The sequence below is a fragment of the Cricetulus griseus genome, chromosome 9, assembly GCF_003668045.3.
Source record: "Cricetulus griseus strain 17A/GY chromosome 9, alternate assembly CriGri-PICRH-1.0, whole genome shotgun sequence".
NCBI lineage: Eukaryota > Metazoa > Chordata > Mammalia > Rodentia > Cricetidae > Cricetulus > Cricetulus griseus.
Window position 1 is genome coordinate 7441929 of NC_048602.1, and position 17500 is coordinate 7459428.

The 17500-nt window shown below is 49.2% G+C and overlaps 2 protein-coding genes across 3 annotated transcripts in view; one reads left to right on the top strand and one right to left on the bottom strand.

Annotated features, from left to right (window-relative positions):
- Positions 1–8097, bottom strand: part of Gmfg (glia maturation factor gamma) — an 11400-nt gene extending 3303 nt beyond the window's left edge. Inside the window, exons 1-5 of one of the 2 annotated variants that reach the window (XM_027430507.2) lie at positions 7964–8097; positions 7165–7315; positions 1978–2074; positions 1827–1876; positions 534–583 (exon numbers count right to left, since the gene is read on the bottom strand). In XM_027430507.2, coding sequence (XP_027286308.1) covers positions 534–583; positions 1827–1876; positions 1978–2074; positions 7165–7167 — 200 coding nt within the window. In that variant the 5' untranslated portion in view covers positions 7168–7315; positions 7964–8097. Of the gene's footprint in view, positions 1–533; positions 584–1826; positions 1877–1977; positions 2075–2479; positions 2587–7164; positions 7316–7963 lie in introns of those variants that run through there. The other variant, XM_027430505.2, reaches the window with a different exon arrangement.
- Positions 8098–8641: 544 nt separating this feature from the next.
- The window catches only part of Samd4b (sterile alpha motif domain containing 4B), a 37840-nt gene continuing 28981 nt past the window's right edge, over positions 8642–17500 (top strand). The window contains exon 1 of the mRNA XM_027430503.2: positions 8642–8720. The gene's annotated coding sequence lies outside the window, so the exon portion shown is untranslated. The remainder of the gene's footprint in view (positions 8721–17500) is intronic.

Below are 17500 nucleotides of genomic sequence, written 5' to 3' on the forward strand. Positions count from 1 at the left end.
CTGTGTAACAGAGAAACCTGGCTGTCCTGGAACTCACTCTGGAGACCAGGCTGGCCTCAAACTCACAGAGATCCGCCTGCCTCAGCCTTCCGAGTACTGGGATTAAAGGAGTGCGTCACCACTATCGGACAAATTAAGATTTTTTTTAAAGGGGAGTGCTGGAGATATGTCTCAGCACTTAACTTTTTTTTTGCTCTTAGAGAGGACTGGGTTCAGTTCCCAGCACCCACAAGGTGGCTCACAGCTCTAGTTTCAGGAGGATCCTATGATGTCTTCTGACGTCTACGGGCACCAGGCATGCATGTGGCACACAGACATAACTACAGGCAAAATAGTCATGTACATAAAACCAAAGAAATAGATTGACATACTAGTGTAAAATTCCACATCAACAAAAATTTCTAGACAATGACTTCTTGGCTTCAAGAGATCCTGAGCCCATAGACAGAACTGGAGCCCCATGGTCCCCCAGTTTGCAGGTCTTTTATCACCCCCTACCAGAGTCCTCCACACCACCCCTTCCCCCACGATACCTGGGCTGTCTCTCTGGCAACTCCAACCTGAGTTCTTCTGGGGAAACATTCTGAGAGAGAGAGAGAAAGAGAGAGAGAGAGAGAGAGAGAGAGAGAGAGAACAAATAGCTATCATTCAGTTCATTAAATGAGCACTTGAAATCTGCAGAATCATTGTTCTAAGAAGCAAAGCGTGCGTGGATTCATTGAGTTTTCTCAGAACCCGATGGAGAGGTCTTATTATGCCCACTTGACAGCTGCAGAAACTGAGGCCCAGCAATGTCAAGGGACTTGCCCCACATTGCACAAGACAGTAAATGCCAGAGTTCCAATTTGAGTCAGTGTTCCCATGGTAACCACTCTACTCTACTTCCTTTCAGGGGGCCTAAGGAAGACCAGCTAGTCCGGGGCAATACCCTTCCCTGTCAAGTAGCCTGGACCCTAGAAAGGAGGAAAGAAGGAAGGCTGATGTGAACAGGGAGACCACAAAATGGGAGGCTTATCCAGTCACACAGGGTTGCTGGTGGCTTTGGGCTACCTTATCTAGAATGAAAGCCCTAGTTGCTGGCTAGTTTTATGTCAACTTGACACAAGCTACCGTCATCTGAGGGGAGAAAGCACAATTGAGAAACTGCCTCAATTAGATGGGTTACAGAAAGCCTGTAGCACACTTTCTTCAGTGATACACAGACTCAGCCCATTGTGGGTTGGGCCACTCCTGGGCTGAGCAAGCCATGAGGAAGAAACCAGTAGCTTCCTCCATGGCCTCTGCATCAGCTCCTGTCAGTTGCCGTCAGGTTTGAGTTCCTGCCCTGACTTCCCTCAGTGGACTGTGATTCAAGATAAGTAAGCCAAACAACCCTACTTCTCCCCAACTTGTTTTTGGTCATGGTGTTTCATCACAGCACTAGTAACCCTAACTCAAACACCTGACTTTTATTTTTTATTTTTTACCTTTTCAAAGCAAGGGTAAGGCTTGAACTCACTATGTAGATCAGGCTGGCTTCAAACACACAAAGAGACAGAGAGATCTGCCTACCTCTGCCTCTTGAGTTCTGGGTTTAAAAGCCAGAGCACAGTGCCCAACCTTTATGTGACTTTTTCATAGGGTCTCCTATAGCCCAGGCTAGCCTCCAACTAACATTGTAGCCAAGGATGACCTTGACTCCTGGTCCTCCTAGCTCCTCCTCTAGAGTGCTAGCATTACAAGCATGTGTCACTGTACCTTGTTTATGAGGTACCCAGGGAGCAGTCTACCAACATTGTCACCAGACCTCACATTCAATTTCAGGGCCCCACACCCCAGTCCCTCACCTGGATTTCTTCTTCCAGCACCACCATCTGGCGGGCTTTGTCCACTTTCACTGGAGAGGGAAAGAACACAGTTTACAGATCCCTCCCATCCCAGGGGACACTAGCCCAGCCCTCCCTCCCTGCCCCCCCCCATAGGGCAGAGGCCACTGACTTATGATGGCTGCATTGTCGGTCTCTTTTCGAAAGCGGAATTTCCTCAGCTTTTCCTTTAGCTCCGGGTCCACTTCACACACTGCCAGGGAATCCGACTGCCAATGGGACAGGGAGGAGCTGAGCTGGCTTGGCCTCGAACCTGGCTCCTTTCCTGACTCAATTCCCCCCACAAACCAGTGAAGAAGCTGAAGCTAGCCCATGTGAGAGGATTTGGGCAAACATCTCAGTGGGTACCAGTCACTAGGACACACAGCTCAGCTGCCGGGGTATACACAGGGAAGGGTCCACCTTCCTGGTAGGTCCTCGTGATTTATTCCAAAAGACCCAAGGATCTGTTTGTATGGAGCCAAAATAAAACCACCACCTCTCTACCCTAGCTAGATCCTTTGCCACAGCTGGGTCCCTTCCTTCCCTGCCTGTGATATCCATGCTCCCTCCAGCTGACCTTCATCCAGGTACCCTCCCTGCCCCAGGCCACCCTAAACCTCAGCCCCTCTGACCATGGTTTTTGTGTCTTCAGGCCTCCTCTCAGTTCCGTTGTCTTCTAGGGGTGGGGAACCAGGCTGAGAGGGGCGGGCTGTGGCAGGGGGAAGCTTTCATCTAACACCACATCCTGTTTATGCCTGGTCTGGGACAACTGTCACAAAGGGCTCCTCCCCTTCCTTCCTTCCCTGAATCTGCCAGAACCTGGGAGGCTTTGTGGTCACTGAGATGGAGGTTCGAACACTGCCTCACTGTGCTGCCCTAGCTAAGTAAAGCCGCATCTCTTATCTGGGGCCATGGTGAGGATAAAATAGCTTCAGTTATCCCGGGTTGATAGATGTGCCTAATAGTTAATAAGTTCGTCCTTGTGGAATACACCTTTAATTCCTACACTTAGCAGGCATAAGCAGGTGGATCTTTGTGAGATTGAGGCCAGCCTGGTCAGCATAGTGAGTTCCAGGACAACCAGCGTTACGGTAGGAACACAGTCCAGGAATGGAGCTGTATAAGGAAAATTCTGAGGGCTTGTGAGAAAGCTCCAAGAAAATAACACAAGAGTCTTGTGACCTCAGTTTCTTCAAAACAGTTTTGTTTTTGTGTTTTGTTTTGTTTTGTTTTTCCAGACAAGGTTTCTCTGTATAGTCTTGACTATCCTGGAACTTGCTCTGTAGACCGGGTTGGCCTTGAACTCACGGCGATCCACCTGCCTCTGCCTCCCAAGTGTTGGGATTAAAGGCAGTCAACACCATGACTGGCTAAGTCCGCCTCTTTTATCAACTTCATTCTCCCAAGGTGTCATAGCCTCTAGAGCTGTGACAGTCTACATAGAGAGACCCTGTCTCAGAAATAAAAAATGGTGGCATATAATATCCCAGCACTTAAGGAATGCTATAAGTCGAGGCCAGCCTGGTTGACAATAATGAACTCCAGGATAGCCAGAGTGACAGTGATACTGCACACCAAAAGACCAAAATAGGGCCTGTCAGATAGTTCAGTGGGTAAGGGCGCTTGCTACCAAGCCTGAGGAACTGGGCTCAATCCCTGGGACCCACATGGGGAAGGAGAGAACTGATTCCCACAAATTATCCTCTGAACTCCACAAGTGGGATATGGCATTTTTGTGAATATACAAGCATAATCAAAATATAAGCTAATGAAAATTAAAAAAATGAAAGAGTAGTGATGCATGCCTGTAATTCTGGTACTTGGGAGGCAGAAGCAGGAGGATGGAGAATTGCAGGGCATCCTGGGCTACATAGTTCAGTGTTTTTGTCAAAAACAACCAAACAGAGCCAGTCCTCTAATTATAGCATTTGGACAGTAAAGACAGGAGATCAAGAGTTAAGGCTATCCTTGGTTACATATCTCATTTGAGGTCAACATGGACTACAGTGAACTCAGCTTGGACCTACATGAGATCCTGTCTCAAAAAGAGGGAGAGCGAGAGGAGTGGAGGGGGAGGGAAAAAAAAAAAACAAAAAATTTAAAACCAGGGGCTCCAGAGATGGCTCACTAAGACCAGTTAAGAACACTGGCAGCTGGGCAGTCGTGGCTCATACCTTTAATCCCAGCACTGGGGAAGCAGAGGCAGGTGAATCTCTGCGAGTTCAAGACCAGCCTGATCTACAAAGCTACACAGAAAAAAACAAAACAAAAATCAACCAACCAAACAAACAAACAAAAAACCAACCAAACAGAAGAGCATTGACTGCTCTTGGAGAGGACTAGGGTTTGATTCCCAGTACCTACATAGTAGTTCATGATCATTCCATAACTCCAGTTCAGGGGATTCAACACCATTTTTGGACCTCTGAGGGCACCAGGCATACATATAAACTTGCAGGCAAAACACTCATACATACAAAATAAAATAAATCTTAAAGGAAAAAAAACAAACAAAAACTCCAGAAAATCTGATAAAACAAAGAAGTATGAGGGATTGGGTATAGCTCAGTGAAAGCACACGCTACCATGAACATGGCCTGGCTTTTTGTTCTCATGCACACACACACACACACACACACACACACCATACACACACATATATATACCAAACACCACACACATACACACACCCCACACACATATAACACATACCATACACACACACCACACACACACAGATACCACACACCATACATACACACCACACACACACAGATACCACACACCATACACACACACCACACACACACATATATATATACCACACACCATACACACACACCACACACACAGACACCACATACCATACACATACACCACACATCATACACACATATCACACACACTATATACATATACATACCCCCACGCACTATACACATATACACCACATATACACACACACACAAATATCACACACACACCCCACATCACATACACCCCCACACCTCAAACCACACACACAAACTACTCATATTGTTCCCTTTCTCTTCTTGAAATAAAATAAAAAAAAATCATTAATAAACCCAAATGTCCTATAAAGAAGCAATAAAAACAAAGTAATTTATGAGAAAATCATATGTATTTTAGTGAAGAAATACAGGCAAACAAAGAAATTATTCCTCAATCCTTGCTCCACTTGGCTCTCTTTGCTAGCTCTCCTAATAAGGGATAGATGCCATCACTGGTCTCCACCCCACCTGTCTGATTACAGCTATTCTCCAGCCCTTCCTATAATCTGTCCCTGTCCCCTGATGGTCCTTCCCCTGAACCTCCATGAATGTTAGTTCTTCCATTTTGAAAGCAAATATCTTTGTCTCCAGCCATGTGTGGTGGAACGTGTAATCCCAGCACTCAGGAGGCTGAGGCAGGAGTATCGGCCAGCTAGGGGTATATAACAAGACACTCTCCAAAGACCAAAGAGCATTGGCTGCTCTTCCAGGGAACCCAAGTTCCTTTTCCAGAATACACATGATGTCTAAGAATTGTCTATAACTCCAGTTCCAGGGGATCCAATGCCCACTTCTGGCCTCCATGGGCACCAGCAAGCCTGTGGCTCACACAAAAAAACATCCAGGCAAAACACCCATACATATACAATAAAAAATAATCTATAAACAAACATTAAAAGTAATATGGCTGGTGCTGTAGCTCAGTTGATAGAACGCTTGTCTAGTATGTATGCCCTGGGCTCAATCCCCAGCACCATATAAACGTATGAAGAAACACTTTAGCACTCAAGAGGAGCAGGCATGAGGACCTACAGTTCAAAGTCATTCTTAGCTATCTGGAGAGTTAAGAGGCCAATCTGGGCTCCTGTCTTGAAAATAAATAGCCCGGTTTGGTGGTGCATGCCTTTAATCCAGGTACCCAGGAGCCAAAAGCAGATGGATCTCTTTGAATTTGAGACTGGCCTGGTTTATATAGCCAAGTTTCAGGACACCCAGGGCTACACATTGAGACCCTGTCTCAAAACAAACAGGGTCATGGAGTTTTCTCAGCAGATTAAGGTGTTTGGTGCCAAGCCTGACCACCTAAGTTTGAACCCACATGGTAAGACAGAACTGATTCTTATTAGTTGTTGTCTAGCCATGGCAACCACATCTGCTGATTTCCTTCCAAACTTCCCCAAACAACTGTCTATACTTGCTATTTCCCAATTGTCTCTTAAACTCCATGCCCCAGTGCTGTTTGCTGGCGTGTTATTTATTTTTTATTTATTTATCAAGATAGGGTTTCTGTGTAGATCAGGCTGGTCTCATACTCAGAGATTTGCCTGTCTCTGTCTCCCAAGTGTTGGGATTTAAGGTGTGTGCTACCACAACCCGGCTGCCAATGTTTAAAAAAATGACTTAATATATGGGTTTCTCTGTGTAGCCCTGGCTGTCCTGGAATTCTCTGTTGACCAGGCTGGCCTCAGACTCATTGAACCACCTGCCTCGGCTTCCTGAGTGCTGGGACTAAAAGCATGAACCACAACACTTGGCTCTTCAAATATTTTAATCAGTGTTATGTGTGTGAGCGTTTTGCCTGCATATGTCTGTGCACCACTTGTGTGTCTGGGGCCTGCAGAAGTCAAAAGATGACAACAGGTCCCCTGGGACTGAAATTACAGTTGCTAGTCTCCATGTGGGTCCTGGGAATTGAAGCCAAGTCCTCTGGTAAAGCAGTCAATGCTCTTAACTACCAAGCCATCTCTCCAGTCCCAGAAAAATAGCTGTCTTAAAACAAAGCAAAGTTCCAGGTAAAGGGGAGGGGATTTAGCTCACATTTTCAAGGAGAATAGCAACTAGTGTAAAAAAAAAAAAAAAAAAAAAAAAAAAAAAAAAAAAAAAAGGTCTAGGCCAATCAGGACTAGAATGAGATATTAATTCAAAAAAATCCAAACCACAAATAGATGGGGCTTGTGATGTCCCCTGGCATGAAACGGCCTTTCCTCGCTCTCTTCAGGGTTCTCCGTCTGTCTGTCTTTGAGACGGGGTCTCATTATATAGACCAGGCTGGCTTCGGATTTAGGGGAGCCCCTGCCTCTGCCCTTGCTGGGATTAAAGGCGTGTGCCACTACGCCTTTGCTCTACTTTACTTTACTTTACTCTGCTCTTCATGCTGCCCCTTCAGTCTCTGTTCAGTGTTCCTTTGCTCTTCTCAAACTGAGTGTCCTCATTCCTCAGAGTTCCGTCTGATCCTTGTCTCCCCATTCACCCGCCCCCTCGGACCCTCCCTGGGATCCGTCACCCACTCCCACGGCTTCAATTACCATCTCTTAAATCCCGGTTCTCCAGCCTCAGTTTTGTGCCCGCAGGTGGGACAAACGTTCTCGACTTGGCTGCTGGGCGTCCCCCACTAGGCTTCTTCTCGGAGACCCAAGCTCCCAGAGAGGGCTTGGTCGTGGACTTTTCTCTTCCGCCCTGTGGCCAGCCAGTGGCAAAAGGCTAGTTCAGAGGGCCACCTGGGGCGTCCCTCCCATCTCCTCCCCGCCCCAGGATCCCTCCCGGGAGCAAGCCCGCCCCAACTCCCCAGCTAGAGCCAGCTGGCTCCCTGGGTCCCCTCGGCGTCCCCCTGGGCTCCACGGTCCCAACTAAGTCAGAGGCGTCGTTTCCAAACTCCCCGGGACCTCCGGGGGTCGGGGGGTGGGGGAGGTCTCGGATCCCTTCCACGTCTCCCGGGAGTGCAAACGTCAGGTGGCCGAGACCAGCCCCTGTCGTAAAGGAGGCGCTCCAGCCCGACTGCGTCTCTCTGAGTTCTCCGATCAAGCCTCGCTGCTGCCATCATCCATCCTTCGGGAGCGCCGACCAGGGCGGGCCCTTCCTTTCCAGTCGGTGTCTTCCCCGACGCGGGACACGTTGCGGACGGACCGAGATAACGGCGGCGGCAGGGCCGGGGAGCGATCCCCGTTTACGGACGGCCTCTTGGGTGCGCGGGGCGGGCAGTCTCATCTCTTCCCCACCCTTCCAGGGGCCACTCCGCCCCATCTGTGTCACCGGGGAGCCGGGATTACGGCGTGGTCACCACCCCTCCCCCCCGCCCCAATGGCGAAGGCACTACCGGGTACAGACCTTGGGCCGGGCGTGACCGAGGGGCGAGGACGAAAAGGAGGAGGAGGAGGGGGGCCTTGAACGCCAGAATGAGGAATTATGACTCGCAGCGCCGCCACGGAGTTAGACCGGCGTGAGACTGCCCCCTGCAGGCTGGGAGGCCCAATCGCGGGCTCCGCCGGCCTGTTGCCCGGGGCAACGCGGCGCGCGCCCCTCCCCTTCCCGGCCCGCGGCCCTCTCCGCTCGGGGGGGGGGCCTTGGCTGCCTTGCCCGTCACCCGAGTCCGACCAATCGTAGCGAGGAGGGGGCGGGCTTCTCTGGGGGTGGGGGGGGCCTCGTTCCAACCCCGTCGCTCCCTTCCCGGCCCGGACCCCGCCTTTCTCGCCGCACACCTCCCACCCCTCCGGGCTGCCCTGGCCGGCAGTTGGCCGGCTTCGCCGTCCGTCAATCGGGCGTGAGCTAATGCTGGCGCGCAGGGGCCCTGCGGGGCGGGGCCGGGGGCGGTGACGCACGGCGCGGTGACGCAGCGCGACGGACGGCGGCGGCGGCGGCGGCGGCGGCGCGGCGGCGGCGGTGGTGGTCGGTGCGGGAGGAGGGAGGGGAGCTCTCGGGCCGGAGAGGGGGCGACGGCGGCGGCGGCGGCGACGACGGCGGCGGCGGCGGCGGCGGCGACGGCGGCAGCAGCGGCGGCGCGGGTGGCGGCGGCTGCCTGAGGAGGCGCGGCGGCGGCGGCGGCGGCGGCGGCGGCGGCGCGGCGGCGGCGGCGGAGGCCGAGGCGGTGAGTCTCGGGCAGGGCCGGGGCCGGCGGCGCGGGGGCGCGGCGGCGGCGGCGGTGGCGGCGGCGGCGGTGGCGGTGGTGGCGGCGGCGGCGGCGGTCGAGGCGCGCGGCGCTCGCTCCCCTCAGGGCGACCCAGGCCGCGCGGCCGGCCCCGCCCCCTCAGGGACCCCGCGCCGCGGGCGGCGGGCGGCGGGCTCGGGCCTCGGGAGGCCGGGGGAGCCCCGAGGGACCCGGAGGAGCCTTGAGGACCCCGCGCTCAAGCCCGCGCGCGCGGCTCCCCCCCCCTCCGGGCCCCTTCCTCGCCTTTCCCTCCCGAGCCCTCACGCCCCGGGGAGAGTGGAGCGGAGCGGCCGGCAGCGGGGACATCTGCCTGGTCCTCCCTCACGGCTCCAGCGGCCTCCCCGGAGACCACCCTCAGCTTTCAACTGCCTCCTCCGGGGACCTTCCCCATGGATCCCCGCCCTTTCGTCCCTGCCCTCCCCCCCCTCCCCTCCCCACCACACACAGACACACACACACACACACACACACACACACACACACACACACCTTCCTCCTGGATCGCAACACATTCCTTGGTGGCTACTCCCCGGCTGTCTCCACAGCGTTATTTATCTCCGGCATCTCTATCGGGAACCTCCCTGAAGCCCCCCAAAACCGGCCCCAGACACCCCCTTGGCATTTAGGAACCCCCCCCCCACCAACCCGCTGCATCACATATTTCATCCCCTCAGACTTCCTCTTCACATATCCCAAGAATTTACCCTCCCACCCTTCCTCATTCTAGAAATTTTCGCGATTTCCACTCTTAACGCCCCAAATCCTTCAGGATGCTCCTGGTGAAGCCATCTTCCTTGAAAAGCTTGCATATCCCAGAACAGTCTTCTTCAGATACTACTGAAATGCTCATCGATCCCAGAACTCACCTGGAGGACCCCCCCCCACACACACACACATTGCTTCCGTCTCTCATATGTACCCCAGCCCCTTCTCGTACCTCTTGGACCCTTCTATAGGTTTCCAAACTCTGGCCCAGGGACTTGGTGTTCCACAAATCTCCCCCACCTTGGAATGCTCTCAACTAAATCACCTCTCTGTACCCCCTAACCATTTTCTCCTGAGCCCCCACGCCTACTCATCTTGAAAGCCTCCAGAGAGCTCCTCTCATATTCCAAAAACCTCTTCCAAATCCCCTCTTATGTGTCCCAAATCCTTTCCCAGTAACACACACCACATGTTTTAAAAATTGTGTAAGGACTCCAAAAAGTTCCCTCACGGCCTCTGTAGTCTCTAGAATTCTTCTTGGATAACCCGAAAACCAGAGACTGCCCCCTTGTAGCCTCAGATAACTTTCTGAAGCTCCTCCTTACAACACTGAAACACCCCTCTGAGATACAGCTTTCAGGATCCCCTAGCATCAGAAACCCCAGTAACCCTGAGATGGCCCTTTAAATACTTCTCAGAGACCCTGACATTCCCTAGGACCTTTGAAGTTATTTGTCAGACTGTCCTACTGAAAGACTTTTCTAGTTATCTCTTCCTCAGAGCCCCCCCCCAACCATCTTTAGAAAGCCTTCCACACCTACCTAATCTTTCAGTGTAACTGAACACTCAGAATATTTTGAGAAAAACCTATTCTGATGCTACCAAGTCTTTGTTAGGAGTAACCCCCAAACCCCGGTATGCTCTTTTGACTTTTATTTGAGGTTTCTCATCAAAGCCCCCCCATGTGGAGTGTTATGTGTTTAAAGATGCCCCTGTCAGGGTCTCTCTCAAAAGACCACTCCTTCCCTCAAGACACTCCTTAGAGCATTTTCTCCCAGGCCCTGTGTCAGTAATCTCTAGCACCTTCTGGGAACCTTCCCTCAAATTTCCCCTCTGTCATCCCCAATCTTATTTTAGGACTCTGTCAGATTTATCCCAGTTAGGATAAACCTGTTCTCACTTTCTTTTTTCCTCCCATTCTCATTCCTTTGAAATCATAGACCCTTCTACTTCCCCCACTATTTCTTCAGAGACCGTCGCATCCTTCAGACTCCCCTTTCCCAAACTTCCTCTACTTCTGGGAATCCCAATGCTTTGAGACTGTTCTCTCAGATTGACTGACCAACCTGCCTACCTTCCTACCTTCTCTCCTTTCCTTTTTAGACCTGACCCTCATAGGTCTCTCCTTTCAGACTTGGAAAGATCTTTAACACCCACTTAGAGACTTCTTTTTTTGTTGTTGTTGGTTTGTTTTATTTATTTATTTATTTTTTTGAAACCAGGTTTCTCTGTATTGCTTTGGAGCCTGTCCTGGATCTTGCTCTGTAGACCAGGCTGGCCTCAAACTCAGAGATTCACCTGCCTCTGCCTCCTGAGTGCTGGGATTAAAGGTGTGGGCCACCAATGTCTGGCCACTTAGAAACTTCTTGAAAACTCACTTTCATCCTTTTCATTTTTGAAGACCCTTTACTGAAGAATTCCCTTCCCTTCTCTTGGTGGCTCTCAAAGTATTAGACCTGTGGCAGCATTGGTTGCAAAATGCCAATTTTTGTGTCTTATTCAGATTTATTGAATCAGAAAACTTCCGGAGCAGAGCCCAGCAATCTGAGTTTTTAACAAACAATCCTGTTGATTCTGATGTATGCTCAAATTTGAGAAGCACTGCTTCTAAGAGGCTTTCCTTTTCTAGAAGAAGTCCTCCTGAAAGAGCCCTAAAGATGTGCCTCTAAGCCCTGCTGTGCATCACCATTTTCTGGGGACTCTACTGTGTGAAGTACACATCCTCCAGAAAGACTTCTTACCCACTTGGAAGGATCTTGGCTTCTCCACAAGGTTACCCCACCCTTGGAGTAATTACTTCAGATTCTGCCTTTGAATGGTTCCCTTTCAGCTCTTCCTCAGCACTTTCTCCTTCTACCTGCTCCACTGGCCCACCCTAGAGCCTTTGCTGCTTTTGCTTTAAATTGCTACCTCCTTGAACACACATGTCCCTCTCATCTCATTTCTTTCTCTCTACATGGGCAACTTCAGGTCTTCTGTCTGTGTCTTAACTGCCAAGGGTTCTCCATGCAATTCACAGAGCACCAGTCACTTTCCTGCTGTAGTTTTTTATGCACTTGCTCTCTTACCCTCACCAGACAGGAAGGTAGACGCACAGGCTGTATCTGAATGTGTCAGGTGTCCCCGGGAATTATTGGAGAATGGGTAGCTCCAAGTTTCTCAGATCCCACTCTCCATTCATGTCTGATACACCTTCCCTGCCCCCTTTTCCCTTTCATCACTCTGGTCAGTCCCTTTGCCTCTCCTCCTGCCCACTGCTTCTGTTCATGGAACTTCTCTTGGCACTGATTCTGAGCTGTGCTGTGTTCTGTTCTGGTGACCTACCTCACCCCATCTTATTAGCTTCTCAGTCTCTCTTAGTTTCAGATCTCTATAGTACTCTCAACTTTTTCCAAGAGAATCCATTCCTCTGTAGGACCAAGAAGAGGAAATAGATCCAAGATAAACACTGTCTTTAGGGAGCTCACTATGTAGTAGAGGGCTTGGGCAGGTGCACCTCAAAGGACATGAGGTACAAAATATATACTGTGGAGACTCAGCTGTTTGGAAAGACTTCATCGAAAAGGTATTTAGGTGAGGTAGTGTTCATGGGAATTAGGACCACAATTAGGAGCTCCTAGGCAGGGGACATAGTTTAAACAGTGTATGCTTTTGTTTTTATGGTGCTGGGAATTGAACTCAGGACCTGGGGCACAAAAGACAAGTGTTTAATGACTGAGCTACATCTGAAGCCTCAAGAAAGCGTCATCTCTCACCCATAGTTTCTTCTGTATATGAGCAGGGTTAAAGGAAGCAGGACTCTTTGATTTGCATGATATTTTATAGCTGCACTAGGGTGACCCACAGATGTAACAGGGATTGCTGTTTACTAAATACTTACTGTTTGCTAGGCACTGTGTACGTGCTTCTTCTGTGTAGTCTCATATCATGGGACCTGAGGTAGATAAACTACGATTATCTTCATTTCACATATGATGAAGTGAGGGACAGGTGGGACTAATAGAAGGTCTGTGGGCCCTGCCCGTCCCCAAATGATAGTGCCTTAGGTCAGAGAGTTGGATTTTCTGTTTAGATAGGGGCTGGGTGTGACCCTTATGTTTCTACAACTGAAAAAAATGAAGGCCATAATGATATCTTACTTCGTGGACTAAGTTAATGGATGTAAAGTACTTAAAACAATGCTTTGTACACACTGAGTGCTGTGAGCAGAAAGTAATGTTAGCCAAGGCCCTAAAAGGTAGTAGAATCTTAACACAAAGTAGTTTAAAAGGGAGATTTTGAGCTCCATCAGGGATGGGGGCGGTGTACAAGGGAGTGGGGTGAGGGTTAATTGGCTCAGGTTGCTGAAAAATCCAGACTGCTTATAGCTGTATCATGAGGTTCAGATAATAATCCCAACCTTCACATTTCTCCACTGAGTTAGTAGCTGCTTCTTTAACAGGTTTCTGCTTGTGGTGACAGATACTGCCCTCAGCAACCCCAACTTTAAACTCTACCTCTTTAGCAGCTGCAGTGTTAAAAAAACAAAAAAACAAAAAAACTCCAACAACTCTTAAGAGTTCCAGTTTAAGACAGTTTCTCTCCCTAGTAGGTATGAAACAGTTGATGGTAGGAGATACTTCAATGTGTTTGGGCTTCTGTACTCTTCAGCTGTGTCTTGCTGCACCGAAGAGGATTGTGATTCCATCCCATGAGGGTTTGGTATTTGGGGTTTTTTTTGTTGTTTTTGTTTTGTTTTTGTCGGGGGAGAGGGGTTTCTCTGTGGCTTTGGAGGCTGTCCTGGAACTAGCTCTTGTAGACCAGGATGGTCTTGAACTCAACAGAGATCCACCTGCCTCTGCCTCCACCACCCAGCTGAGTTTTTTTTACAGATTTGTTTATTTATTATGTATACAGTGTTCTGCCTGCAAGCCAGAAGAGGGCATCAGACCCTATTATAGATGGTTGTAAGCTATCATGTGGGAATTGAACTCAGTACCTCTGAAAGAACAGCCAGTATCCTTAACCTCTGAGCCATCTTTCCAGCCCCCATCTCATGAGCTTTATGAGTACTAACATCCTTTTCTCTGTCCCCACCCTCAGTAATTCCTCGTGATTGTTTGGGTTCAAAGAAATCTAATGGCCAGTATGATCCTACAGACTTTTTTTCGAGCTCTCACTAGGAGAATCAGAAAGCAAATGAGTGGCTTGGTTTGCTGGCTTTAGAACATAGAATGTAATAGTCCCTGGTTTCAGTCCCTTCAACTTGGCTTTGGATTTCTAGAGCCTAGAACTTTGGAGAGGTTTTGTTTGTTTTAGTGCAAAGTTGTCAAATAGATTGTGGTTGAAGGCAGTTCATAAAATAGCAGTATATGAACTATGCAAGGTTTTTTTTTTTCTCTCGAGACAGGGTTTCTCTGTGTAGCCCTTAGATTGTGGTTGAAGGCAGTTCATAAAATAGCAGTATATGAACTATGCAAGTTTTCTTTCTCTCTCTCTCTCTCTCTCTCTCTCTCTCTCTCTCTCTCTCTCTCTCTCGACAGGGTTTCTCTGTGTAGCCCTGGTTGTCCTGGAACTCACTCTATAGATTGGGCTGGCCTCGAACTCAGAGATCCTCCTGCCTCTGCCTTTCAAGTGCTGTGACTAAAGATGTGCACCACCACTGCCCAGAAAACTACAACTATGCAAGTGTTAAATGCCCCTAACAGTGAGTGATCATTAATCCATGGAAGGAGATGTTTTGGGTATTGGAGATACAGCTAAGGATGAAACAGTCAAAGGCCCGAAACTCTCAACGTTCAAACTCTGATGGGGGAGAGAAAATACTGCACTAAAAGAAATGTGAACCCCAGTGAGGTGCTTCATTAGGTAAAGGTCTTGCTGTGCAGCCTGGCGGGTGGCCTGAGTCTGAGTCTCAGAACCCAGGCAAGGGTGGAAGGAGAGCACTGACACCACAAGTTGTCTTCTGATGTCCTCATGCATGCCATGGCACATGTGTCTTCACACACACACAAAGCAATAACATCTTGACAAGTATGAGTGTGATATGTACTATGAAGAAAATGAACTAGTGTGAAGGTGGTCACTGTAGACATAGTAGCCAGAAATGACCTTATTGAAGAGGTAACAATCGAGCCTGATGATCAGGAAAGATGAATGACACACTGGTCATTCACCAGGAAAGATGAAGATCCGGAAGTGAGACGTACTAAAGCTAGCGTTGCTGTATGCAGAGGAGGGGCTGCTGCACGGTGGAGAAGTGTATCCCAGCTGTTTTTTGAGAGCCTGCTCTTTGTCATGTGCCGAGGTGGAGCAGTGGATCATACAAGCACAACTTTCCCTTCCCTCGTGCCTTTTAGAGCCTAGGCAGTGTGAGAATGGGAGGAGCCTTTGAAGAAATACCACCTGTGAGGATATCAGACTCCATCTGTTGTGGAAAGTGAGGGAAATTGGGACAGGTCTGAAAGAGGATTGGAAACATTTATGTGTTTATGAACATGTCTGGGCACACAGTGATGATGCAGTCATGTGGAAGTCAAGAGGACAACTTGTGGGACTTGGTTCTTTCCACCATCTGGGTTTCAAGGATCAAACTCAGGTTGTCAAGCTTGGCAGCAAGCATCTTAACCTGCTTAGCCATTCTTCTGGCACAGATACGAACATACGTAGTTGCCACCAAGAAAAGAAGGGGCTGGAGAGGTGGCTCAGCAGTTAAAGATCACTGGCTGTTCTTCAGAGGACCTTGGTTCAGTTCACAACCATCTGTAATTCTTGTACCAGGAGATCTGATACCCTCTTCTGGCCTTTTTATCTTTTGCACACATACAGGCAAAAAAAAACCCCAAAACACCCACACACGTAAAATGAAAATGCTGGTAGTGGTGGCACACACCTTTAATCCCAGCAGAGGCGGGCGGGTCTCTGTGAGTTCGAGGACAGCCAGGGCTACACAGAGAGAGGGAGGGAGGGGGGGGGAAGAGGAGAGGAGAGGGGGGGGGACCAGACAGTTTTTCTGTTGCTGCAATGCCTGCTGTGCCTGTGTATGCTCAGTGAACTTTTTTCATTTTGATTTTCTTTTTTTTTTTTTTTCCTTTAAAAGTGTGTGTAATGGTTCATGCCCCAAATCCCAACATTCCAGGGCTTGGGGGGCAGAGGCAGGAAGTTCATTATCATGAGTTCAGGGGCAGCATTGGCCTATATGAGTTCCAGGCCATCCAGGGCCAAATAGCAAGCCTGGAACCATTTCACCCCACCTACCCCACCCCCTGAAAAAAATGGACTGTGGGGGCACATGCATGTCATCTCAGCACTCAGAAGACAGAAAGACGGACAGCTCAGCTACATAGCAAGACCCTGGCTCTGAGGGGAGGGGGTGGGGGCTGTATCTTGAGGAGAGTAAAGAAACTGAGATAACAGAAGAGACATCTGAGGTGTCCACAGAGGTGACAATTTACGTACAGGAGGAAAGGGTGTAGGGAACGTTCTGTGGGAGGTGAGGAATCGGGAGTTGGGGATAGGAAGAGGAATAGCAACTTCCTTTTTACTCCAGGGTTTCCCAGATCCCCTAGGATATACTTAGCCTTCAGTGGCCCTGCTGGACTCCTCTTTGTTTCCAGGACAATTCATGAACAGAAAAGGCTCTTTTTTTGCTGAGACGGTGGTATGCTTTCTTTGTGTGTACATATTTTCGAAGTTTCTGAAAACAATAGTTCTTACAAAAGACACTTTGGCTTCTTTTGTCTTTTGGAACACTCCAGTTTGGTAACTAGCCTATTTGCTATGAAATGTGTGTTCCTCAAAGGCCCACGTCAAGAACTATAGAGGAGCTGGGAACGGATGGGGAGGCTGATGGGACCCAGAGGTCTGGTGTTAAAGGATATCTCATATCTTCTGGGCACCAATGGAGACTTCTGGGAAGCTTAAGCATCTTTGTTAAGAGCAAGAGGTCTGAAGGCATAGTGTTTGGGTCTTGCAGCTCCAACACAGTTTGAATAGTGCTTCCCTTGTGTCTAAGTCATTTTTCCCATTCGTAAAAGGAGGCTATTCATGTCTCATAAATGTATGTGCCATTTATATGTTATGTATGTTTGTGTTGATAAGGATTGAACTGCAAACTTCTCACATGTTAGGCAAGCACAGCTCCATCGAGTTACACTCCCTCTTCCCCCAAGCCTTACATATTCTTAAATTAGATCCTAAGCACTTGAGAGGCTGAAAGAGGGGATCTCAAGTTCAAGGCCAACCTGGGCTCTGTTGAGAGAACCTGTCTCAAACAAATAACAAAAACAGATGTCTGGGGATCCAGGTGAAGTCACCTGTGGAAGAACTGTTAGAGTAGGAGTGTGAGGGACGGTGGGATGCCAGAGAGGAAGTCATCGGGCTAGCTGTTTTCCTGTACGTTGTTTCTTCTCAGTCTTCTCATGGCTTTGCTGGGGAAGAAGCTGAGTTACTTGCCAAAAGTCAAAGTAGCAAGTATCAGTGGGAAAACTAAGACTTGAGCCAGGTCACCTGACTTCCCAGTTCTGTTTCTAAATGAAGAGAGCTGGGATTGAACACTTCTGTCTGTGGACCCCTTCTCACTTTTGGGGGCTGGGGAAGAGGCCTGGGGGAGATTTCCCTAGAACCTCTTAGCTGTCTGTTTGGTTCCATTTTTTACTTCTGGAGTTCATAGGTTCTTCTCAAGAAAGTTGCACCTTTAAATCTGGCCAGATGCTGGGTATCTAGAGGCTTGCTATATAGTAGGCCCTCTCTCCTGG